The sequence below is a fragment of the Myripristis murdjan genome, chromosome 22 (assembly GCF_902150065.1).
Source record: "Myripristis murdjan chromosome 22, fMyrMur1.1, whole genome shotgun sequence".
Taxonomy (NCBI): Eukaryota; Metazoa; Chordata; class Actinopteri; order Holocentriformes; family Holocentridae; genus Myripristis; species Myripristis murdjan.
This window is the reverse complement of record NC_044001.1, coordinates 1,484,239-1,511,029: the sequence shown is the minus strand read 5'-3', so window position 1 is coordinate 1,511,029 and position 26,791 is coordinate 1,484,239. Positions and strand designations below refer to the sequence as shown.

Here is a 26,791-nt window from a genome sequence, read left to right as displayed (position 1 = left end):
CCATCCAATCACACGCATTAAAGCAATTGTCAATAATATCAACATGAACTGGAAACGAGGAAACACTATCATATGTACCTCATACACATCGTCTATAAGAACAGTCAATACATCCTTAAAAAACAAAACGTGTGTTAAAATCACGTCCACCCTTATACATGACAATGACAAAGAAAAGCACCTATAACATCCATATGTATATGTACACACACACCTAGCAGATCACCTCAGCAGGCACACACACAGACACACACACACACAAATTAAAAAAACAGCCACTCCCATCTGTGAGTGTGGCCACTTCATCAGACACAACCAACACACACACTCATACACACATCCTCACACACACACACACACCCCTACATAAATCCACCCACATACATGTCCAAGTCATTCTCTCATTTTGCTGAATGACTTGACCGTTCCCCACATGCACGTTGAAATCAGCACATTTGACAAGACGGACTTGATTTGGGTTCTACTGGAGGTCTATTCCACTCTACTGCTGCCATGGACAGAAAGCTGTTTTGGCCAGAACACGTCTTAAATCTCCACGGCACAATGTCTGTGGCCCTGCCTGGAGTCCAACAGCCATGTGAGTCCCTAACCAGCAGCAAATAATTCTTCAGATCCCTCGGCCCGTTCCCTTCCAAGATCTGATGTGTTGGTGTCACTTTCAGCTGCTGTACCCTGTTTTCTACCGTCAGCCATTTGAATTCCTTTAAGTGGGAAGAACCAGCGGAAGTCATGTGGCAAAGGCTCAACACCACCCTGACTAGTTCAGTTTGAGCTGTGTGAAGTTCAGGTTTAATCCACTTGGGGGCGCTACTGCATCATGTAGTACAGGTGTAGTCAAAGTGAGGCTGAACTGAAAGTGGAACAACAACAAATGGGCCTTACTCAGCACAAATTTGATCTGCTGGAGCTGAAATGATCAAACTGGAGTTCCAGTGGAGAGAAACTCTAAGAACCCAGAATAAAAACAACAGAATCAACTGAACTCTTCACATCATCAAATAAGACAGACTCCATTTTTACCTGGAGTCCAACTCAGTGGTTTTCAAAGTGGGGACCGCAGACCCTCCAGGGTCTTCCAGCAGTCCTCAGAATCATGTCAGTTGGGGGTCTTTGGTTTATTGAAAGTCAGTTTTGGGGTCCAGGACATGAAAATGTTTGAAAACCTCTGGGAGAATTCACTTGAACAAATTAGAGCTTTGAGCTAAAGAAAAATGATGATGATCATTTGTTTAATCTGAATGTTGTTAGTATAGATCAGTGCTGATGCATTTCCCCCTATTGGTTGTTTTATATTGTTAAGGACATAAAGACATAAAGAAATTTATTGCCATTGTAATTTTTCCAACGAAATTGAGTTTGGCACTCATAAATGCAGCAAGGCGTAAGATTAAAAGATTCAAAATACACACAACACAAGATATTTGGTGACAGAAAAAAAAATAAAAAGCTAAAAAAAAAAAATAGGTAAAAGAAAATTTAAAATGCAGTTTAAATATATTAATTTGTAGTACTTTGACATTTGTGTGTGTTTCCTAGTGGTGCTGTTCTGCTGTCACAGAGACCTTCACTGGTAAAATCTTCAGTGGGAGTGTTTCTGTGGTGGTAATGATTGGGAACAGCCTGTCAGTGAAAGTGTGTGTGAAGGTGTGTATGTGTGTGTTAGTATCAGGATCAGAGAATGTCAGCTGTCCTCTGTTCCAGTCCAGAAGAACTCTGATCCTCTGGAGCTTCTTCTGAACTCGAAGATCAATGTCTGGACCTGGTAGGGAGCGTGCTGAGTATTTACCTTTATAGAACAATATTCTCCATAATCCAGATTGTATGCGTCCCTTCCTCTGGACAGATGCTTCTGTCACACCAAGTTCCCAGTGTTTACTGTCTCCAACCTCAACATCCCAGCTGTGAGTCCCTGACTTGAAGCCCTCAGATCCCAGGACAGCGGGGTAGTGGTCAAATCGCTCTGGATTAGCAGGAAGTTCCTGCTCCTCTCCTCGTCTCACACTGGTCAGATCTTCAGACAGGAAGAGTTCTGGATGTGCAGTGTTGGGGTTCAAAACCACAGGAGTGTAGGAGACCACCTCCTTCATCTTGTCCCAGACGGTGAAGCTCAGGTTGCCCAGGTGTTTGGCCTCATCTATCAGAGCTCCTGAGAGCAGCTGTGGATCCTCCAGCAGGGGGCGCTGGGCTCTCTCCACTGTAGCCTTGTAGTTGTGCAGGAATGAGATGTCTTCAGCTCTCAGCTCCTTCTCTATGGCTCTGATTGTGTCTGAAAGGGCTGCTATCTCTCTGCTCAGACCCTCCGTCTTCTCCTTCATCGTCCGACTCTTCCTCCCTCAGAGCGCCGATCCTGGCCTCCTCTTCCTCTTGGAGAAACTGGTGAAGCTTCTTAAACTCCTCCTTAATCTGCCTCTCTGTGCGTCGGGCCTGGACCTTAATGTGCTCTACTGTTGGATCACAGTTTCTTTTAACTTTGATAAAGACCTTCAGTTTCTCCTGTATGGGCTTCAGTGATTTCTGAAGTTCTTCTCTGTGATCCTGAGCAGCTTCGTCGATGGGTCTGAACTTGTGGTCGGTGTGTTTCTTTGAATCTCAACAGACGAGACACACTGGCTGCTGATGGTCCAGACAGAAGAGCCTGAGTTTCTCAGAGTGCAGACTGCAGATTAGCTCCGACTCTGCTGAGGTTCCCTGATCTCTCTCCAGTAAAAAGGCCTCACACCGAGCCCTCAACCATGAGTCACGAGGTAGGTTATGATTTAAATATATTTTCCTACAAACTGGACATGCACGTGCTGGTTTCCTTATCCACCAGCTCTGCAGACAGGCTCTACAGAAGCTGTGGGAGCATGACAGGGTGACAGGATCTTTAAAGATTTCATGGCAGACAGGACAGCAGAGATCCTCCTCTAATCTGGAAGCCATTTTGTCTCTGAGTGAAGAGGAAAAACTCACCACGAAGTTCAAACAGGTTGCCAGTCAGTCAGTCGTGGTGCCACTCCCTGCTCAGGAAAGTTCCCCGACAGTTAATGTAACTTTGAGTTGTGACTTTTCTAAAATTCGTATTCAGTGAGCAGTCAGAAACAGTTTCAGTCTTCCCAGTATTCCTCCTGTAGTTCCCCCCTCAGTGGTGGAAGTTGTGTGTGTGTCTCCTTAGTGAGCAGTGCAAAAATGACAGCTGGTTTTCTGGTTTGTCAGGTGTATCAGAGGGTGAGCGGAGCTTTGTCAGGGCATTTCTTGTAAATGCTCACCTGTTTACTGTAATCAATGAGGAATGAGTTTCATCCCACAGCTTTTCTCTCTTGTTTCTCACAGGGTATTGTAGCCTGATCAGCCCAATAGAGTTTGATTTTGGTTTGAGGTTTGTTTCTCTAAGTATTGGTCCTTCTTGATTCTGATCATTACACTAATGTCTCACAAACCTGAAAAAAAAAATAAGATGAAATAAGATATACGTTATTGTCCCATTAGGGAAATTTGTCTTAGGCATGAAGTGCAGCAGTGCATATAAAAGATACATAGAACATACATACACATACACATACATACATACATACATGCATACATACGTACATACATAAAAAACATAAAAACACTGACTAAAGTATGGGCAATAACCACAAATAAATGAATACAGCTGCAGAGAGTGATCATACCCAAGGATAAGTAGATCTTTTCAAGTACCCGGGATAAAAAATATAATATTAAGGATTGGCTAAAAACAGGAGATCCATCGCTGGGAGTGTAAACTGCTACAAGACTACTACTTTTTTTTGTCCAGTAGCAAGGTAGAGTCAGGGATAAAAGAAAATTTAAAACGGTTCCCTTTACATCCAATGACTCTGAAATGCTTTATTTTATATGCTGGTTCAATGGATTGTCCCAAAACGACAAGAACAGCTTGCACAGTATTGTGAAGGTTTGCTCCAGGATCATGAGAGTCCAGTTGTGTGACTTGACCTCAGTGTGGAAGAGGCAGGTGGTCAGGAAAGCGAGTATTATTGACTATGTCAATAAACAGAAACACACAGGTACATACAAACAAGGTGGATGGGGGTGGGGGGTGGGGTGTGCCGAAGCAACAGTAGACACTGGGATATAGCCAATAATAAAAAGAATATGCCAAGTGCATAGGAAGTAGCCTAGTATCTAAAACAGCCTACACAGAGTTGGAAAAGTGCATAAAGTCAGTATGAACATCATCATCATCATCATCATCAACAGCAATACCATCAATAACAACAGCAGCACTGTCATCATATCATTTAAAAATAAGGATGAATAACCATAGTCATCAAAATCATAGTCAGCAGCAGATGAGCCAAGTGAATAGCCACAGAATATAAGTCAAGTACGACTCCTCCCCAGATCTGCATTCAAAAGTGAAATGGCTGTAGGAGTGAGGGAGTACTTATATCTGTTGCTCTTGACATGAGGAAATCTGAGCCGGGACCCAGAGGGCAACAATTGAAACTCCCAATGTAAAGGGGTGGGAGCTGTCAGACCGAATGACATTGGCCTTCCTAAGTATCTGCTTCTCACCATGCTGTTCGCCATGTCGTTCTCCCCGCTTGCAGCAACCATAGCAACAAGGACGCCCCAGGATTCCTTGCGAATCGAGCATGCGCAGACGTGACTGAATATTCTGGTACAGGGTATTTTCCGATTGAGGCGTTTACATGGCACAATATTCCGGTTGGAACAAGAGGTCCTTATCCTTATATTCCTTCACGGGCTCTCCGCTCTCAAAATGCGGGGCTGCTTTGCTTACCTAGAATTAAGAAGAAGTCAGCAGGTGGCCTGGCCTTTTCCTATCGTGCCCCGCTGCTGTGGAATAGCCTCCTTGCTGCTGTTAAGTAATCTGAATCTGTTGATTCTTTTAAATCTAGATTAAAAACTCATCTCTTTAGCCTAACTTATGGTTGAACAGTTAGTGGTACGGTGGGCTGGTTCTCGGTCTCAGTGAAGTAACCCAAGCACTCATCTGCCGATGAGATTATTGCTCTCACGGAGCTAGTTTTCTATCTGTCTTCTGCAGACAATTAATGTTGCACCTTTGTCTCTGTGTGAGTGTGTGTGAATGGTTGATGTGTGTTTGTCCGAGTGCATGCTTTGTCTATCATTCACTCAGGTCTTCATGAAGTTGGTGGTTGTGTGGCTCGGGTCCCTGGCTGCTCCGGTGTATCTGGTTGCCCTTGGTGTCCTTGTCCCTCATCGGCCAACTGTTGTTACACTTACACATATATATCTTTTATTGTTTGTGTTCTGTGTTTACAACATCTATTGCACGTCTGTCCGTCCTGGGGAGGGATCCCTCCTCTGTTGCTCCCCTGAGGTTTCTTCCTATTTTTCTCCCTGTTAAAGGGTTTTTTTTAGGGAGTTGTTCCTCATCCGATGTGAGGGTCTAAGGACAGAGGATGTTGTATTTTTTCTGTAAAGCCCTTTGAGACGAATTTGTAATTTGTGATCCTGGGCTATACAAATAAATAAAATTGAATTGAATTGAGGTCTGATTCGGAATTTTCTCCAACCGGAATATGACCTTAACCGGGTTCGTTATGTGTTTACATGACTTGTGTGCAACCAGGATTTTGCAGATATTCCGAATAATACAGGAATGGTGTGCATGTAGACGTGCTCATTGATCACTCTGATCACATTCTTTGGGGCCAGTTTGTGTTGCTGCTGTCAGGGCGGCGCTATTAAGCCCCCTTGAGGAAAACTAATCGATATTCCAACTCCTTCGTTCCTTCAGCTATTAGATTGCTGAATAACAATTGAACTGAACTGGGTATGAGGTATGGAGCAAATGCCACTGACAGCTTTGAATGTATACGTGTAGTTGTTCTGTACGTCATGTGTGATGCTGTGAACTGTGGGATAAATAAAGACCAGATGTTCTGTCTCTGTGGGAACCGCACTCGGCTGTTCAGTGACGATTCTGTACTTTCTCTATTTATTACCTGTTTTGCTTTTCAATAAAGAATAGTTATTTTTACAGCTTGTCCAGTGACTTCTGTTCATCTGCAGCAGCCACACCAGCAGGGACACAGCGCCCTCTAGTGACCCGAGGCAAGCCAACACAATAGAGCCAGTCCATACTGTGACCGAATAATAATAAGAAGAATAAGAATAATAATAATAAAACTTTATTTGTATAGCACCTTTCATACAAGAATTGCAGCTCAAAGTGCTTCACAATTTAAAAAAGAACATTAAAAACACATTAAAAAAGACCATTAAACAGCATGATGGAATAAAACACAACACCGGGTGTGGAATAAAGAGGTAAAGGCTAAATAGTCCAGTCATTTTATGAAAAAACCTTGGACAAATTGCAAGAGAAGAAAACTCAACTGATTTTGTATCCTCAGTTTGTCCTGAGTGAGGGAAAAAAAGTCCCAAGAAATCCCATTGGTGGAAAGTTTTGAAAATCACCTATTTATGACCACATATTAACAAAAAACACTGTTTAACACACAGGGGAAAGAGGTTCCAAATTTTACTTTCAGATATCACTATAAAAATTCACAAGTTGATTACACACACAAAGACAAGAAAAAAAGTCAATTACAAGTTCTTTGAATTATTCTGTTTACACATGCATATCACACATTATCTGATTTGATATATGCTAATAAGGAATATAAGGAATAAATGCCAGAAGAGACATTTAAACAGTGAATTAAAAGGTTACTATATATATAGTAACTTTTTAATTGACTGTTATTGTCGTGACTATGACTACAAGGAATGAACCCAAACGCACGACTCAGGAGTTCAACTAAAGAAATTTAACAACAAGGAAAAGTAACAACTTAAATATCAATACAAAGTAACAACTGAAATTCACTATAACAAAGTAGTAACCAAAATCACTCTTAAAGAGGAATACAAACAAAGGCAAGACAAAGTATCAAAGAAACTTGAGAACAAAACTATGACCAAACAAAGTAACAAAGGAAATACATAACCTGACAAGACTTGACTTGACTTGGCGTGACATGGAGCATGAAGCATGGACAAACACTTGACAAAGCAAGACAAAGCAGGACCAAACAAGACGAAGCAGGACGAACTCGCACAGGACAAAGGGAACAAAACAAACAAAGATTTCCAGGGCAGAAGTCTATGGACAAGACGGTGCGCTGGCAGGCGGCCAGGGTGCTGGGAACCGTGGGCGAGGCGGAGCTCTGGCGGACGACCAGGGCGCAGGGAACCGTGGACGAGGCGGTGCTCTGGCGGACGACCAGTGCGCAGGGAACCGTGGACGAGGCGGTGCTCTGGCGGACGGCCAGGGCGCAGGGAACCATGGACGGGACGACGCTCTGGCGGACGGCCAGAGTGCTGGCGGTTAAGGCGGACCCACCCTAGATGGCTGCAGTGTGGGTGGGACCACACTGCAGAGCGACCATAACGTCCTGCAGTGCAGACTTGGGACCGCCAGGCAGCAGAGGCAGCAGGGTGAACTCTGGACCGCCGGACAGCGGCAACATGGACTCGGGACTGCCGGGCAGCGGCGACGTGGACTCGGGACCGCCGGGCAGCGGCAGCGGCGACGTGGACTCGGGACCGCCGGGCAGCGGCAGCGGCGACGTGGACTCGGGACCGCCGGGCAGCGGCGACGTCCACTCCAGGCCGCCGGGCAGCGGCAACGTCCACTCCAGGAACTTGGACAGGGACTGGGGTCTGGGCAGCCAGTCGGGCTCGGGGAACTGTGACATGGACTGGGGCCGGGACAGCCAGTCGGGCTCGGGGAACTGTGACATGGACTGGGACAGCCGGTCCGGCTCGGGGAACTGTGACAGGAACCCGGGCAGCCAGTCTGGTACAGGGAACTGGGACAAGGGCAGTGGCTGGAACACCCAGTCTGGCTCGGGGCACTGGGACAGGGGCAGCCAGTCCAGTTCGGGGTACTGGGGCAGGAACCAAGACCGGGTCTGGAACAGCCAGTCGGGCTCGGCAAACTGTGACATGGACTAGGGCAGTGGGTCCAGTTCTGGAAACTGGCACTGGCGCAGCTTGAGGTTCTGTGACTGTGACATGGACTGGGACAGCCGGTCCGGTTCCGGGAACTGGGACTGGTGCCGGGGAAGCTGATCCAGCACGGGGGACTGTGACCGGGACTGGGACAGCCAGTCTGGACCTGGGAACTGGAACCGGGGCAGCCACTCGGGTTCGAGGTACTGTGACATGAACCGGGACAGCCAGTCTGGTTCTGGGAACTGGGACTGGGGCAGCCAGTCTGGTTCTGGGAACTGGGACAGGTACTGCTCGGCTGCTAAGGCTAGTAGCTGGGCCTGCTAGGTCGCAGAGGCTAATAGCTGGACCTGCAAAGCCGCAGGGACTGGCAGCTGGGATATCTAGGCTGCTTGGACTGCCATGGCTGGTAGCTTGGCTAGCTAGGCTGCTAGGACTGCTATGGCTGGTAGCTTGGCTAGCTAGGCTGCTTGGACTGGTAGCTAGGCTACTGGGACTGGTGGTTTGATTCACTGGGCTGTTGGGGCTCATGGCTTGACACATTGGGCTGCTATGGCTGGTGGCTTGACTCACTGGACTGCTGGGGCTCGTGGCTTGACTCACTGGGCTGCTGGGGCTCGTAGCTTGGCTCACTGGGCTGCTGGGGCTCCGGGCTGAGCTTGCCAGGCTGCCGAGGCTGATGGCTGGGCTGCGACTAGCACGCTGTTGACCAGCAAGCCGGCGCCTGGCCAGCTGGTGGCTACGAGGACCCCCAAAGGCCAGTCGGGTTCCCTGAAATGGGCTCTGGAACAGAGCAGCAGGACAGGCAACAGGGAGCTGCTGTGGCACATGAGACTGGGGTGCAGGTCGGGAGGACATATCAGACCACAGCCTCTGACAAAATATAATGACTTCAGCTGGTGTCATTTCCCTCTTGTTCATCTTGTCAGCTGTTCTGAGTCGGCTGGGTTCTGGCTGGCGAGTTCGTTCTGTCGTGACTATGACTACAAGGAATGAACCCAAACGCACGACTCTCAGGAGTTCAACTAAAGAAATTTAATAACAAGGAAAAGTAACAACTTAAATATCAATACAAAGTAACAACTGAAATTCACTATAACAAAGTAGTAACCAAAATCACTCTTAAAGAGGAATACAAACAAAGGCAAGACAAAGTATCAAAGAAACCTGAGAACAAAACTATAACCAAACAAAGTAACAAAGGAAATACATAACCTGACAAGACTTGACGAAACTTGACTTGACTTGACTTGGCGTGACATGGAGCATGAAGCATGGACAAACACTTGACAAAGCAAGACAAAGCAGGACCAAACAAGACAAAGCAGGACGAACTCGCACAGGACAAAGGGAAACACGGACTATATATGCACACAAGGTAATGGGGAACAGGTCGTCATATATATATATATATATATATATATATATATATATATATATATAGTAAGGAGGTAGTTAAAGGCTAGAGTGAAAAGGAAGGTTGTTAGTCTTCTTTGAAAGATATCTAGTGATCCATCTTCCCTGATATCTAAAGGTAGTGTGTTCTTAGGGGCGTAAGAAACAAAGGCGGCATCCCCAATTTTCTTCTGACTGTTGTAGGGAACCTCCAAGGATCAAGGATGTCTTCCTGATCCTCCAGGGGCAGTTTGTCATCCAGCCTGCAGCTCCACACAACCATCAGACACAAGCAGCAAATTCATACAACACAAAACACACACATGGACTTCAAAAGGCAATCAGTTTTATTGTTGTTACATGCAAAGCTACCAAACAGCCACTGAAAATAGTCCAAATCAGGTTGAAGATGACAGCGCTAACTTACACAATCAGCTGCTTTTTGAGGATTGAGCAGATTATTTTTCACAAAGCCACATAATAATGAGTGCAGCAGTAAAGAAAGCTTTGACACCTGAATCACCAATATTATACACAATTTGAAACCAACTGATATGTCCACTTTTTGAATAAAATCACACCGGATCTGACAAAAATATTGACAGCACAGAATTAAAATGATGGTTTGATGTTGCTGTAAATACAAGAGTCAGTTAAGATCTGCTGGAGCTGAAATGATAAAAACAACAGAATCAACTGAACTCTTCACATCATCAAATAAGACAGACTCCACTTTTACCTGGAGTCCAACTCAGTGATTTTCAACATGGGGAGCGGGGGCCCCCAGGGGTCCTCCAGGGTCTTCCAGGGGCCCCTCAGCAAAATGAGGAATAGTTTAAATGCCTGTGAAAGAGGCTCCGTTCAGATGCCTTTCACAAGCATTTAAACACAAGAAATCTCATCCAGCATCACTGATCTCACCTTCATATAAGTCATTTTCATCAACAATGATATTGCTTTATCGTAATTTTTAATAGTTTTTTTTTTTTTTTTGACAATTTTCTGGTAATTTCTTATTAATTTAAACATCTCCTTTGCCCCGTTTTTTGAAAGAAGTCAAGACAAATTGCTTAGAAAAATAGTAAAAAAAAAAAAAAAAAAAAAAAAAAAGTAGAGCATTAGTAATTAATTAGGACAAAAGAAAGTAGGAAGAAATTCTATGCTTAAACAGCAGAACACTGATTCTGGAACAAAATCATATTCAGGGGTGGACTGGGACTAAAAAGCAGCCCTGGACTTTGACTAAGCCCGGCCCAAAACAACGGATGCACGAAAACTCATCAGCCACAGACATGGGTCTCAAAATACTTTAATATTACAAAAAAATTGCTACTAAAAAAAAAAAAAAAAACAAACAAAACAAAACAAAAAAAAAACAGTTCAACTACTTTAAATAAATATTTCTTCTTCTGCATTTATGTTGCTGGGGCATGTTAATATTTTGTTTAGAGCTAAACAGCTGTAACTACTGTAGGCTAATAGTTTGGTAAATTTCTGAGTGTAGATAAAAACCTAGCAACCTAAAATAATATAACATCAGATTACCAATACCTTGCATTTAACATTCATTATCCTCCTTTCATATTTACATGCCCTGCGCTTGTCTGGGGAACTTCCACCAGCACATGCTTCTGTCCCTCATCTATCTGTCCCTGTGCTGCGGCTGCAGCCTCAGCTGACTCAGCCCCCTGCACGGCGCTCTGGCTCTCTCTCCGACGGCGCCGCCTCCAAAACAGCTGCTGCTGGTACCTGCAGCGCTGCTGCCGCTGCCGCTGGAAAACATTTCTGTCAGCTTCCGACATTTGGATGCTTCGCTCTCTAACTGCCAATTTTTTTTCTCTCTTACCTTCTCAGCCCCACCCTTTTCTTTCCTTTTTTTAGGATTAGCAACAGGAGTGGTGTCCATTGTCTCTCTCTAGTCATCTCAACTTGCACACACTACCACGAGTATCTTGACAAGGCTGAGCGGCGAGTAAGCCTGCGCATCTCAGGGCCTACCGGCGCACAGTAGATCACAAGCAAAAAGGGGAGGAAAAAAAAAAAAAAAAAAAAACGGCCGTTCTGGTATTCTCCAGAACGTCCAGATGGCCAGTCCGCCCCTGAATCATATCTCTTGAATTTAAATGCTTAAATGTAAAAAAAAAAAAAAATCTCTTAAAGTAGGGGAGACTGGGGACAGTTGCAACACTTTTTACATTACTCTCAGTTACTCAGAGACTATTTGGACTAGGCACACCAAGTCTTTACATATTAAACCTACATCTGTTTGCTATATACCCATACCATTTAAAGATGGCTACATATAACATATCAATCACAATATTTATTTTAATAAAGGAATTCAGACATTGCAACTGACCCCAAACCTGGGGACAGTTGCAACACGGATCAGGGACGGTTGCAACATATTAAAAAATCATTAAATTTCACCAATTATCTTCTGCTTTTTGTCTAAATAAGCACAGTATACAATATCAAAGTATTTAATAAATTTTGTTTTGTGTAAAACATAGGCCTACCTTGAGTCAATGTGCAGATGTTACCGGAGCTATAAAAACTCAATATTTCAGTTTGGGAAAAAAGAATGGAATAATTTGCAGTACTAAACATGTGAACAAACAATGAACAGTTTTAGTGAACAAAATTCACATTGTTTTAAAACCAGTGAATATAAACTTTGATTTTTAAGTTTTGTTAAAGGCACACAAATGTTTAAAAAATAAGAGAGCAACACTCGCCTCTCCCCAACAAATCTGCATTTGTTGCAAATTCTATATTTAGATGATTTATTCACTATATGACAAGTTTATATGATTGTTTTCACAGGAAAATTTATTTAGTTTGTCCCATAGCACAACACATACAACAATATACAGCAATAACTAATTGCTCATTTTTGCTCAACAAGTTATTTGGGGAATTATTTTGTTTATCATTAGCATTAGTTTCTCATTATGATTGCCTGTTCTGTTCATCATGAGCAATGAAATATATTAGCCTAATTGTGCCTATTTTGAGCTAAAAATCTTCAAAAATACTGTTGTGTGGTCTGTTTTGATATTAGCATGGGGACAGTTGCAACTGTTGCAACTGTCCCTGTGGTATCAGTCATGACAAAACACCATGTGCTAACTAGCCACAGTGACACTGACACATGTAAACAGTGTCACTGAGTAGTCAAGAAAACAGTGATTCAAACTAGGTAGGTTTGGATTAATTCATACAAAAGATCAGGACAGTATGACAAAAATACAGCTCTTGAAAAAAGCTACTTTCATACCTCCAAAACAACTTGTCTTGATAGAAGCAGGACCAGATGCTCAATATGGCCTCTCTCTTCTTGGTGGGCAGAGGGTCTAACTGAGCATGTGCAGTGTGAGTGTCATCATACTCTATTTAGCCAGGTGAAGACACACTGAAATTCAAAATCTCTTCTTCAGGTGTGGCCCTGGTCCCTACAGGGCAACATCAGTTCAACTGGAGGACTTTGGTTTATTCAAAGCCCACTTGGGGGTCCAGAACATGAAAAACTTTGAAAACCTCTGGGCTAAATACTGAGAGAATTCACCAAATTAGAGCTTTGAGCTAAAGCAAAATGATTGAATTCATTTGAATGTTGTGAAAACAGATTAATATTGATGCATTCCCCCTTGTTTGATATTGTTCATTGATTTGTTTTCTCTCTGAGGTGATTTGCCTTTATTCATATTATTTTAATCATACTGCTTTGATATTTATTTTTATGTTCATTGTTTTGTGTTTTTAGATTTTTTTTTTTTTTTTTTTTTTTTTTTACTGTTGTTGTTATTGATAATCTATTTCTAACGGTGCTGTTCTACAGTCACAGAGACCTTCACTGGTAAAATCTTCAGTGGGAGTTTTTCTGTGGTGCAAATGAATGGAAACAGCCTGACAGTGAAAGTGTGTGTGAAGGTGTGTATGTGTGTGTTAGTATCAGGATCAGAGAATGTCAGCTGTCCTCTGTTCCAGTCCAGATGAACTCTGATCCTCTGGAGCTTCTTCTGGACTGGGAGATCAGTGACTGGACCTGGTGGGGAGTGAGCTGAGTATTTACCTTCATCGAACCATATTACCCATAATCCAGATAGTTTGCTTCCCTTCCTCTGGACAGACTCTTCTCTCACACCCAGGACCCAGTGTTCACTGTCTCCAACCTCAACATCCCAACTGTGAGTCCCTGAGTTGAAGCCCTCAGATCCCAGGACAGCGTAGTGGAAATCAAATCTCTCTGGATTATTAGGAAGTTTCTGTCTCTCTCCTCGTCTCACACTGGTCAGATCTTTTGACAGGAAGAGGACTGGATAGGCAGTGTTGGGGTCCAGAACCACAGGAGTGTAGGAGACCACCTCCTTCATCTTGTTCCAGACGGTGAAGCTCAGGTTGCCCAGGTGTTTGGCCTCGTCTATCAGAGCTCCTGGGAGCAGCTGTGGATCCTCCAGCAGGGGGCGCTGGACTCTCTCCACTGTAGCCTTGTAGTTGAGCAGGAATGAGACGTCTGCAGCTCTCAGCTCCTTCTCTATGGCTCTGATTGTGTCTGAAAGGGCTGCTATCTCTCTGCTCAGAGCCTCCGTCTTCTCCTTCATCGTCTGACTCTTCTGCTCCTCTTCCTCCCTCAGAGCGCCGATCCTGGCCTCCTCTTCCTCTTGGAGAAACTGGTGAAGCTTCTTAAACTCCTCCTTAATCTGCGTCTCTGTGCGTTGGGCCTGGACCTTAATGTGCTCTGCTGTTTGATCACAGTTTCCTTTGACTTTATTAAAGACCCTCAGTTTCTCCTGAATGGGCTTCAGTGATTTCTGAAGTTCTTCTCTGTGATCCTGAGCAGCTTCGTTGATGGGTCTGAACTTGTGGTCGGTGTGTTTCTTTGAGTCTCGACAGACGACACACACTGGCTGCTGATGGTCCAGACAGAAAAGCCTGAGTTTCTCAGAGTGCAGACTGCAGAGGAGCTCCGACCCTGCTGAAGCTCTCTGATCTCTCTGCGGTAAGAAGGCCTCACACAGGTTCTTCAGTGCCAAGTTACGAGGTGGTTCACTCTTTGAAGATCTTCTCTTACAAACTGGACAGTCTTTTGTTGGTTTCTCTGTCCACCAGCTCTGCAGACAGGCTTTACAGAAGCTGTGGCTACATGACAGGACCACAGGATCTTTAAAGATGTCATGGCAGACAGGACAGCAGAGATCCTCCTCTGATCTGGAAGCCATTTTGTCTCTGAGTGAAGAGAAAAACTCACCAGGCAGACGGATCAAACAGGAAGTCAGTCAGTCAGTCGTGGTAACACTCCCTGTTCTGGAAAGTTTCCTGAGAGTTACTTTCACTTTGAGTCACTTTGAGTTGTGTCTTTGCCAAAACTCCTGTTCAGTGAGGAGTCAGCAGCAGGTTGCAGTGTTTCTAGTATTTCCAAGTTCACTGAAAGTTAAGATAATATCAGATAAGATAATATAAGATATATTTTATTGCCCCTGAGAGGAAATTTGACTTGAGCATTCGTGCCTCACACAGCTGTAATCAACTTAAATAGAAAATGTAGCCAACAACACAGAACAGTGGGAAACACAAGACACACTAATAAATTACATTCAACAAAATGAAAAGGTAATAAAATATTGTACATGCCTTGTGAAAGTTACTTTCACTTTTGAGTCACTTTGAGTCGTGGCTTTTCTAAAACTGCTGTTCAGTGAGGAGTCAGCAGCAGGTTGGAGGTCCAGTATTCCCAGTGTTCCCAGTATCCTTAGTCTTCCCAATATTCCTCCTGTCGTTGCTCCCTCAGTGGAAGTTGTGAGTTAAGTCTGAAGCTGAATCTTATGGTCTGTCTCTCAGTGTGTGTGTGTGTGTGTGTGTGTGTGTGTGTGTGTGCGTCTCTTCGGTGAGCAGTGGAAGAAGGACAGTTTCTGTTTCCTGGTCAGAGTGGGTCGTGTCAGTGCTGCTTCCTCTCCTGTAGGTGGCAGTGTTGCTCAGAAATCAGTTGAAAAGCTCCTGTTGAAACATGTTAGGCCAGTGGTCGTATTGTAGTCGTGTTTTCCTGGGACTTCAGTGGTGGACAAGTCTCCTTTCTGCAGCTCCTCTTTCTTTCTCTGAGGCTAAAAAGAGATGCAAGAACCACCCTACAAATCATTTCTCACTTTAAAAAAAACAGGAGAAGACGTACATTTGTTTCTTCTTAAAGCTCGCAGGTGTGTTGATCCAGTCTTTTGAAATAAATAATCAACAGATATTGTGGGTATGTGCTGATACTACACCCATCCTGAACGATTGGGTCGGTTAGCTCAGCAATAATTATTTGATAATCCTGTTGTTATGGTAACATGATGGCAGTTTTGTATTTGTTCATGGTGTTTCATATGAGCGTTGTTGTTTCCAAATATTGACATTAGATTTCTTGCATTTTCAAGATTTACTTTCCAAAAAAAAAAAAAAAAAAAAAAAAAAAAAAAAAATTGGTGGTACACAAATAATTTGGAGGGTGGAGAGTGGGGACAATATTAATAAGTTGCTCAATATTCTTCAGATTTGTACTCATTGACCCATCGATATTATATCAATCTACATTAATAGAATAGGCTCTGGTGGTGAGTAACAGCGGCAGTAGTGCTTTAAACGCCCGTGTGGGTGTCCGTTCGACTTAGACCGGGGCCGGAGGAGTGCAAACGCACTCGTCTTCGCCCCTGTTTTCGCCTGTTTTTCAGGCGGCTGGGGCCGACGCGACATGAATTATTTATTCATTATTTATTTCACTTACAGGGGTTCAGGTGTGATTCTCCTCTGATCTCCTCTCTCTACTGCATGTGGATGAGTGCGGGTACAGAAACAAGACGTTAAATTATTTCTGTTGTTATTTTATTTATTTTTTTACTTTGAAAATTATTTAGCGTGACGGGGGGCAGGCGCTGTGCCCCGCCAACAGAATGATAGGGGAAACACTGAATGTATTTTGAGTCTATCTCTCTGTCCTACTCCACTCTACTTCAATGTTGCTTAGCTCTACCGGATCCACTCTACCGGACGGCAGACTGTTGCATCCACCTGCTGCACCAAACGCACACGGCTTGCTGTTCTTAGACCCTCCCCTCTCAGGCTCTTATTGGCCAGCTGAGTTTGATAACACTATACTATTGGTGGATCTACCCATGTGCTTCGCTGAAAATGAGAAGATTATTCGTTAAATGCTAATTTATGCCAAATTGTTGCCACCAAATAAATAAATAACTAAATAATATAATATAATATAATATATAAATACATAAAAATACCAGAATGTCCGTCAAACCGGAGATCCGGCGCCACGCCAGAGTACTTTAAGCCCTGAAGATTCAATCATTTGACCTGAAATTAAAGCAAGTAGTCAAAATAAAGTTAAAAGAAAAAAATAACTTTCTCTCTCACTCTCTCTCTCTCTCTCTCTCTCTCTCTCTCTCTCTCTCTCTCTCTCTCTCTCTCTCTCTGTGTGTGTGTGTTTGTGTGTGTGTGTGTGTGTGTGTGTGTTATTTGCAGACAGCCTGTCACGAGTCCCCGTCTGAACGCTGGCAGGAGTTTCCAGGGGTGTATTCAACAGAGTTACGATACGTAACGTTGTGTGACGTTGTCTAATTTCTGTTTGGTCGTAACGTTTTGTAACAGAGAGCAACATGCCTCACAGGTAGTCTTCCTCCGTTTTGTGGGCGTGTCACAGGTGTTATCCAATCAGCATCAGCTTGTATTTAAGCCTCCGTGATTTAAAACAATAGTGCTCCATTATGGCTTTCAGTGTAGCCTATGTTTAAAATTTTACCCCTCATTTGAGGAGGTAAAAGCCCATGTATGTGGTAAGTATGATGATAGATGAGACATAGTTTATTGTTTTTCTTCAATAATATGGCAACTTTTATTCAACTTAAAACTTATAACTCATTTGTGTAGGCCTATGGTACAATTCTTTGAAACAATGTTTAACAATAACTGTTTTTTCATAGTGGACATTGATTGTATTACAGTAGTCCTACCCCTATAATTAATGATCCATTGAAGGTAATGTCTGCTCAGACAGTTCTTCGGTTACAGTCGCGAGGAGAATGGCCCTCTCGGCTTCCATACGTGCAACGCTGCATAATGCAACAGGTTGTTCAGAGCTTTATCGTTTGTGTTAGCTTGACGTTACATACCGGTACGTGTGCGCTGAATACACCCCAGGTGTGACTGCGAGTCGTCTTGACCTGTAAGTTGGCGGTGTATATTTATAAACACCAACATTAAAAGTTTGTTTTTCTTTTTTTTTTTTTTTTAATGAAAAAAAATGAAAAGTTTTGTTGTGGTAAAGAAACGACAGATTCAGAATAATCAGAAGCAGAGCCGGCCCTCTGTACAGGTACACCATTTAATAGTTATTATAGACATTTTATATACATTTCAACAGCTGTATTTTGCTATGTGGTACAATCTTTAAAATCTGCTGTTTCGCGGTTTGTAAATAAAAAAAATAAAAAAACTTACAAAACTCATCAAAACTGGCAAACTGATCAGAACTTTTTTTTTTTCCATTTTTTGGAATACTAGAAAAAATACTTTTATTGTATTAATCATGCATTACACAAACAAACAAAAAGTCTTTAGTTATACCGTAAGTTGTAGCGTGGCTGAAAATAAAATAGTTTTACAGGGTAAAAGGAAAGGGAAACGTGTATAAACGAACAAAAAGATTTTGTTTGGCGTCGTGATTAATCTGGAGCCGTTGGCGGTATAAATCCCTTAACTTAGAAAAATAAAATTAAAACCAAAACCAGTGGAATATAACAAAGCACACTGATTCAACTCCCCGTGCTTCAGAGCACACTGGAATTTCAACCAATCACCTGGCAGCTTCACGTGGTCTAGGTCGCCCCCAGGATGCTCCTGATTGGACAGTTCTCCCGAGGCTTGAACCTGCTCTAAGACCAAATCAGAACCATATAAATAACTTTATTCCTGCTTGTTGAACTGACACAGTGATGTGAGGAGGAGGAGGAGGAGGGCGTCCACCTCTTTCTGCACAGGACGCCTGTCTCCACACACGTGGGGTCAGAGGTCATGCTGCATTCACATCCTACCAAAAAAAATAAAATAATAAAAAACAACAACAATAAAAGTGACGACTCAGGAGAAGATGAGCTTTTCTGAAAATGTCGTCTTTGCAGTTTTGTCGACTTTAGTGCTGAACTGATTTTTTTCCTTTTACAACACATGAACTTCACAACGAAACTCTGGACTTGGTGTTTTAAATCACACCAAACTCTGTCATGTGACCACAAACCACAAATCCAGCCACAAGTTGACTCCTGTTGGGGTGTTTAGGAGCTGCGATGACAAAACGACGTTCATGTGTTTATGTAAGATGTTGGAGCTCGAAGCGGAAGTGTATCATCTGTCCCTCAGTGTGTCTGTGTCTCCTTGGTGAGCAGTGCAAGGCTGACAGCTGGTTTTCTGGTTTGTCAGGTGTATCAGAGGGTGGGCAGAGTTTTGTAAGGGCATTTCTTGTAAATGCTCACCTGTTTGCAGTGATATCGTGCAAACCATCCAACCATGATATATCGTGGAATAACAGTTGGTTGAATTGGTTCAGTTTTTTTCTCTTTTGGTTCATTTATTCTCCTTCCCCTGCCTCGCACAACTTTCCCCCCTCTTCCCTCGCGCAGTAAACAAAAGTGTTGCGAGCTTTTTTTTCTTGTAGGAGATGCGGAACTCATATGGGGTGCATTCAAATTCTGCAAACACAGTGAAGGTTCGCAATGTTTGCAATCACAGAAGTAAACAGTATGTTTGCAGTTTGCTACTAATGTACTTGAACGCACCGCCTAACGACTGACGTCACACTCGCCTTAAAACAGGAACAGACGAGTCAACAAACATCCTCGGGCTTCATGCGGTGTGAGAGAGATAACATGTCCGAGTCAGAGACTAAAGTTACAGGTAAAGATGACCAGCGACTCACAGATGTTGATTTATTAAATGTTTATTTCAATCTACAGATGCAAACAAATTGACAAATTAATTCAATCAAAGGCCTAGGCAACTTATAAAGAATAAACAAATTAATAACGATTAATAGGCTAATTAATAACTTATAACATTAACACATTAATAACAAGAACAAAGTTACAGCCGCACATCTTCGTGGAAAATCCTAAAGGTACTGTCCGTGGTGCTGCATCTGCCTCAGCAGGTACTGTCCGTGGTGCTGAATCTGCCTCAGCAGGTACTGTCCGTGGTGCTGACTCTACTGTGGCATTTCATTCTCTTTATTATATAAATTAAAGCTCCATAAAATTCATGGAGGATCAATAGAGGATCTTGTTTAGCTCTTCTTTCCTTACAGGTGAGATATCAGCTGTTTGCCCAGTGTTTGTCAGGTAGTCTTGTAGACATTTGACGGCCCAAGACGTTGACCGGGACATACCGGCTTCATTTCCTGACCTCTCCAGCTGATCCAGCTCTTCACTCGTCACTCTCGCGTATCTCGACTTTTTCTCTTCTGTGTTGTCTTCCTCATTTAGCCATTCATCCAAACTTAGGTCGCCAAATAAATCAAAATTGACAAAACGGACCATTATGCAGACTAACAAATTTTGTGAAACGTTACGTGTTGCCATGGAAACCACACAGACTCGGGCAATAAGATGTAGGCAGAGTAATATTTTCAGTGATTGATTCAGTGTTTTTCATTTGAGCACGGTTAGCCATACTGTCATGCTCATTTGAGCACATTCTAAACGTCTGATTGACCAATCAGATTGCTCGGTTGGATCTACCTGTTGTATAATTTTTAAGAAACCTTACATACCCCCTGGAGTTCCTCCACGTAACACCACGGGTACGTGTACCCCCATTTGAGATGACCTGGCCTCCACAGTCACCGGACCTGAACCCAATCCAGATGGTTTGGGGTGAGCTGGACCGCAGAGTGAAGGCAAAGGGGCCAACAAGTGCTAAACACCTCTGGGAACTCCTTCAAGACTGTTGGAAAACCATTTCAGGTGACTACCTCTTGAAGCTCATCAAGAGAATGCCAAGAGTGTGCAAAGCAGTAATCAGAGCAAAGGGTGGCTATTTTGAAGAAACTAGAATATAAAACATGTTTTCCGTTATTTCACCTTTTTTTGTTAAGTACATAGCATGTATGAATGAACTATGAATGAACATGTCTTCATTCATAGTTTTGATGCCTTCAGTGAGAATCTACAATGTAAATAGTCATGAAAATAAAGAAAACGCATTGAATGAGAAGGTGTGTCCAAACTTTTGGCCTGTACTGTATTTTGCATTGTTGCATTTCTTTTTAATAATATCGTGATATTTTTTTGCCATGATAATCGTAATGTGGAACATTGATATCATGACTGCCTTAGATACATGTTTATATTACACTTCATGTTGTCATGTTGTATTACATTTCTTTTATATTCATTCATACAGTATATACATTCAGTGGTGGTTGTAGGAGTAGTAATGTGGAAGGGCGCAAGGCAGTAATTTCGCCTAGGGCGGCAACATAGGCAGAACCGCCACTGTGTACATTTATGTTGATTGAACATAAATATGTATCATAGTTACATTACATCTATTATTGTTACATTATCCATTCATTTATTCTTTGGATTTATATTATTTACATTACATTACACTATTTAATGAATACACCATAATGACAATAATAATGATACTATAGTTAACAGTGAAACTGTTACCACAGTTTGAAACTTGCACTGACATGACGGGGGGGGTGTCACCACTTGTGTGTGTGTGTGTGTGTGTGTAAGCCTGAAAATGTATCACGCGGGACTATTCTCTTGACATCAGACAACCCAGACTCATTTGCGAGAGGCTCAGCACACAAACACGTTGCCATAGTGACAGCTGGCAGCATGACACCAAACAAATTAAAGAGACTCTTGGAGACTTTACATTCCACTCACGCCATGATGGGTTAGATGTTCTGTCTCTGTACTGCACTCGGCTGTTCAGTGACGACTCTGTACTTTCTCTATTTATTTATTATCTATTTACTATTTGGGAATTTCTCAGTTTGGGATCAACAAAGTAAATCTATCTATCTATCTATTACCTGTTTATCTTTTCAATAAAGAATAGTTATTTTTACAGCTTGTCAAGTGACATCTGTTCATCTGCAGCAGCAACACCAGCAGGGACACAGCGCCCTCTAGTGACCAGAGGCAAGCCAACACAATACATCCAGTCCATACTGTGACCGAATAGTAATAATAATAATAATAATAATAATAATAATAATAATATAACATTAATGAAATTCTTATAGTTTTAATTTGATGAATAATTTTAATAATATCTAAAAATTGTATTTTAATAACAATTTTTTTACATTTTCAATTAAATACATCATTATAATAAAGTAGCAGAGTTTGATAATAATGTTTTTTTTTATGTGACTGGTGAAGACATGAGCCCTGCTAACAGAGCCAGACACTGATAGAAATGATGGAGCCACCTGACTGCAGCCCCTGGGGGTCCCCAGAAAAATTTGAAAATATTTTAATTTGAATGTTATTTCATTGACTAGAAGTCAGACCACTGAGAGAATCTGTAGTTTGTAGGATCTCTGTTAATCTCATGGCGACTGAAACACAGCAGCTGTCAGCGTGAAACTCTGTAGTGAACAGGTGCTGTTTGTTCTCGTGGTTCTGGAGCTGATTTGTCAGGAGAACCCAATCAGAAAGCTTGTTTAGTCAACAGAACCCGAACATGATGACATCACTACTGACATCACAACCAGGAAATACCAACATGTTCCCCTCCGACCTTCATTCTCAAGCATGATGATGATGATGATGATAATAATAATAATAATAATAATAACGATAACAATAATAATAATAATGATAATAATAACAACAACAATGATAAAGGTTATTTGAATAGCACCTTTCATACAAGAATTGCAGCTCAAAGTGCTTCACAGTTTTAAAAAGAACATTTAAAATCACATTAAATAAAACATTAAAAAAGACCATTAAACAGCATGATGGAATAAAACACAACACAGGGTGGAATAAAGAGATAAAGGCTATAGTCCAGAGTTTGAAACCCTGTTTTAACTTTGAAATAAAACAAAAGATGCAAGTTAAACAATAAAAACACAACACATTGTGCAATGAAATAGGAGCTAGTTCAAGGCTAGAGAGAAAAGGAAGGTTGTTAGTCTTCTTTGAAAGATATCTAGTGATCCGTCTTCCCTGATATCTAAAGGTAGTGTGTTCTTAGGGGTGTAAGTAACAAAGGCGGCATCCCCAATTTTCTTCCGACTGTTGTAGTGAACCTCCAAGGATCAAGGATGTCTTCCTGATCCTCCAGGGGCAGTTTGTCGTCCAGCTAGCAGCTCTACACAACCATCAGACACAAGCAGCAAATTCATACAACACAAAACACACACATGGACTTCAAAAGGCAATCAGTTTTATTGTTTCTACATGCAAAGCTACCAAACAGTCACTGAAAATAGTCCAAATCAGGTTGAAGATGACAGCGCGAACTTACACAATCAGCTGCTTTTTGAGGATTGAGCAGATTATTTTTCACAAAGCCACATAACAGAGAGTGCAACACTGAAGAAAGCTTTGACGCCTGAATCACCAATATTATACACAATTTGAAACCAACTGGTATGTCCAAATTTTGAATAAAATCACAACAGATCTGACAAAAATATTGACAGCACAGAATTAAAATGATGGTTTGATGTTGCTGTAAATATGAGAGTCAGTTAAGATCTGCTGGAGCTGAAATGATAAAAACAACAGAATCAACTGAACTCTTCACATCATCAAATAAGACAGACTCCACTTTTACCTGGAGTCCAACTCAGTGGTTTTCAACATGGGACCGGGGGCCCCCAGGGGTCCTCCAGGGTCTTCCAGGGGGCCCTCAGCAAAATGAGGAACAGTTTAAATGCCTGTGAAAGAGGCTCCGTTCAGATGCCTTTCACAAGCATTTAAACACAAGAAATCTGATCCAGCATCACTGACCTCACCTTCATAAGTCATTTTCATCAACAGTGATATTGCTTTAGCGTAATTTTTAAAAATGATTTTTTACAATTTTCTTTTCTTTAGCCATTTTTTTTATTAGAATTAGAAGCCTTTATTGTCTTTGTGTTCATACAATGAAACTGAAGAGGTCAATACAAATTGCTTAGCAAATTAGCAAAAGCAAAAAAAGATAAAAAAGTAGGACGAAAGACAGTAGGAAGAAATAAATTTAAACAGCAGAACAATGATTCTGGATCAACATCACATCTCTTGAGTTTAAATGCTTAACTGAAAAAAAAAAAAAAAAAAAAAAAATCTCTAGAATCTCTTGGCCCTGGTCCCTACAGGGCAACATCAGTTCAACTGGAGGACTTTGGTTTATTCAAAGTCCACTTGGGGGTCCAGAACATGAAAAAGTTTGAAAACCTCTGGGCTAAATACTGAGAGAATTCACTTGAACAAATTAGAGCTTTGAGCTAAAGCAAAATGATTGAATTCATTTGAATATTGTGAGAACAGATGAATACTGATGCATTTCCCCCTTTTGTTTGATATTGGGTTTTTTTTCTCTCTCTGGTGTGTTTTGCCTTTAATCGTATTATTTTAATCGTATTGCTTTGATTTTTTTTATATATATATATATTTTTTTTTTTTATTGTTGTTTTTGTTGTTATAGATGTCATCTATCTCTAACAGTGCTGTTCTACAGTCACAGAGACCTTCACTGGTAAAATCTTCAGTGTTTCTCCGGTGTTAAGGTATGGAAACAGCCTGTCAGTGAAAGTGTGTGTGAAGGTGTGTATGTGTGTGTTAGTATCAGGATCAGAGAATGTCAGCTGTCCTCTGTTCCAGTCCAGATGAACTCTGATCCTCTGGAACTTCTTCTGAACTGGGAGATCAGTGGCTGGACCTGGTGAGGAGCATGATGAGTATTTACCATTAGAGAGCCATATTCCCCATAATCCAGATAGTGTGCTTCCCTTCCTCTGAACAGACTTTTCTTTCACACCCAGTCCCCAGACTGCACTGTCTCCAACCTCAACATCCCAGCTGTGAGTCCCTGAGTTGAAGCCCTCAGATCCCAGGACATTGCAGTAGTGGTCAAATCTCTCTGGATTATCAGGAAGTTTCTGAGGTTCCTCTCCTCGTCTCACACTGGTCAGATCTTCAGACAGGAGGAGGACTGGATGGGCAGTGTTGGGGTCCAGAACCACAGGAGTGTAGGAGACCACCTCCTTCATCTTGGCCCAGACGGTGAAGCTCAGGTTGCCCAGGTGTTTGGCCTCGTCTATCAGAGCTCCTGAGAGCAGCTGTGGATCCTCCAGCAGGGGGCGCTGGACTCTCTCCACTGTAGCCTTGTAGTTGAGCAGGAATGAGACGTCTTCAGCTCTCAGCTCCTTCTCTGTGGCTCTGATTGTGTCTGAAAGGGCTGCTATCTCTCTGCTCAGAGCCTCCGTCTTCTCCTTCATCGTCCGACTCTTCTGCTCCTCTTCCTCCCTCAGAGCAGCGATCCTGGCCTCCTCTTCCTCTTGGAGAAACTGGTGAAGCTTCTTAAACTCCTCCTTAATCTGCCTCTCTGTGCGTCGGGCCTGGACCTTAATGTGCTCTGCTGTTTGATCACAGTTTCCTTTGACTTTATTAAAGAGCTCCAGTTTCTCCTGTATGGGCTTCAGTGATTCCTGAAGTTCTTCTCTGTGATCCTGAGCAGCTTTGTCGATGGGTCTGACCTTGTGGTCGGTGTGTTTGTTTGAATCTCGAAAGACGAGACACACTGGCTGCTGATGGTCCAGACAGAAGAGCCTGAGTTTCTCAGAGTGCAGACTGCAGAGGAGCTCCGACCCTGCTGAAGCTCTCTGATCTCTCTGCAGTAAGAAGGTCTCACACAGGTTCTTCAGTGCCAAGTTACGAGGTGGATCACTCTTTGAAGATCTTCTCTTACAAACTGGACAGTCTTTTGTTGGTTTCTCTGTCCACCAGCTCTGCAGACAGGCTTTACAGAAGCTGTGGCTACATGACAGGACCACAGGATCTTTAAAGATGTCATGGCAGACAGGACAGCTGAGATCCTTCTCAAATCTGGAAGCCATTTTGTCTCTGAGTGAAGAGAAAATCTCACCAGGCAGACGGTTCAAACAGGAAGTCAGTCAGTCTTGGTAACACTCCCTGTTCTGGAACGTTTCCTAAAAGCTGATTTAACTCTGAGTCACTTTGAGTCGTGTCTTTTCTAAAACTCCTGTTCAGTGAGGAGTCAGCAGCAGGCTGCAGTGTTTCTAGTATTTCCAAGTTCCCTGAAAGTTAAGAAAATATAAGATAGGATAAGGTAATATATGATAATATACGATATATTTTATTGTTCCTGAGGGGAAATCTGACTTGAGCATTTGTGCCTCACACAGCTGTAATCAACTTAAATACAAAATGTAGCCAACAACACAGAACAGTGGGAAACACAAGACACACTAAATAAATTACATTCAACCAAATGAAAAGGTAATAAAATATTTTACATGCCTTGTGAGACGCCTTGTGAAAATTAGTCACTCTGAGTCATGGCTTTTCTAAAATTGCTGTTCAATGAGGAGTCAGCAGCAGGTTGAAGGTCCAGTATTCCCAGTGTTCCTCCTGTAGTTGCTGAATCTTACTGTCTCTCGGTGTGTGTGTGTGTGTGTGCGTGCGTCTCCTCTGTGAGCAGTGGAAGAATGACAGTTTCTGTTTCCTGTTTTGTCAGTGCAGTCAGGGTGGGTCGTGTCAGTGCTGCTTCCTCTCCTGTAGGTGGCAGTGTTGCTCAGAAATCACTTGAAAAGCTCCTGTTGAAACGTGAGGCCAGTGGTCGTATTGTAGTCGTGTTTTCCTGGGACTTCAGTGGTGGAGAAGTCTCCTTTCTGCAGCTCCTCTTTTCTTTCTCTGAGGCTAAAAAGTGACGTAAGAACCACACTACAAATCATTTCTCACTTTAAAAAACAGGAGAAGACGTACATTTATGTTTCTTAATGCTTACAAGGTGTGTTGATCCAGTCTTTTGAAACATATAACAAAATGACATGTAAGTCATTTTGTTTTTTCTTTTCTTGTTTTGAAAATGAAACAAAATGAAAAGTTTTGTTGTGGTAAAGAAAGGACAGATGCAGAATAATCAGAAGCAGAGCCGGCCCTCTGTACAGGTACACCATTTAATAGTTATTATAGACATTTTATATACATTTCAACAGTTGTATTTTGCTATGTGGTACAATCTTTAAAATCTGCTGTTTCATAGTTTGTAAATCAAAAAAAAAAAAAAGCCTTACAAAACTCATCAAAACTGGCAAACTGATCAGAACTTTTTTTTTTTCCATTTTTTGGAAGACTAGAAAAAATACTTTTATTGT

At 42.3% G+C, this 26,791-nt stretch overlaps 2 protein-coding genes and 1 pseudogene across 2 annotated transcripts; all 3 read right to left on the bottom strand.

Annotated features, from left to right (window-relative positions):
• Positions 1 to 1,532: 1,532 nt before the first annotated feature.
• Positions 1,533 to 3,074, bottom strand: LOC115354439 (E3 ubiquitin-protein ligase TRIM39-like; annotated as a pseudogene).
• A 10,113-nt stretch (positions 3,075 to 13,187) lies between these two features.
• Positions 13,188 to 14,621, bottom strand: LOC115353993 (nuclear factor 7, ovary-like). The gene has a single exon (XM_030044140.1). The coding sequence runs from the start codon at positions 14,613 to 14,615 to the stop codon at positions 13,215 to 13,217; it is 1,401 nt and encodes a 466-aa protein (XP_029900000.1). The 5' UTR covers positions 14,616 to 14,621; the 3' UTR covers positions 13,188 to 13,214.
• Positions 14,622 to 24,112: 9,491 nt separating this feature from the next.
• LOC115354437 (nuclear factor 7, ovary-like) lies at positions 24,113 to 25,510 on the bottom strand. Its single transcript, XM_030044832.1, has one exon. The coding sequence runs from the start codon at positions 25,508 to 25,510 to the stop codon at positions 24,113 to 24,115; it is 1,398 nt and encodes a 465-aa protein (XP_029900692.1).
• Between the last annotated feature and the right edge of the window lie 1,281 nt (positions 25,511 to 26,791).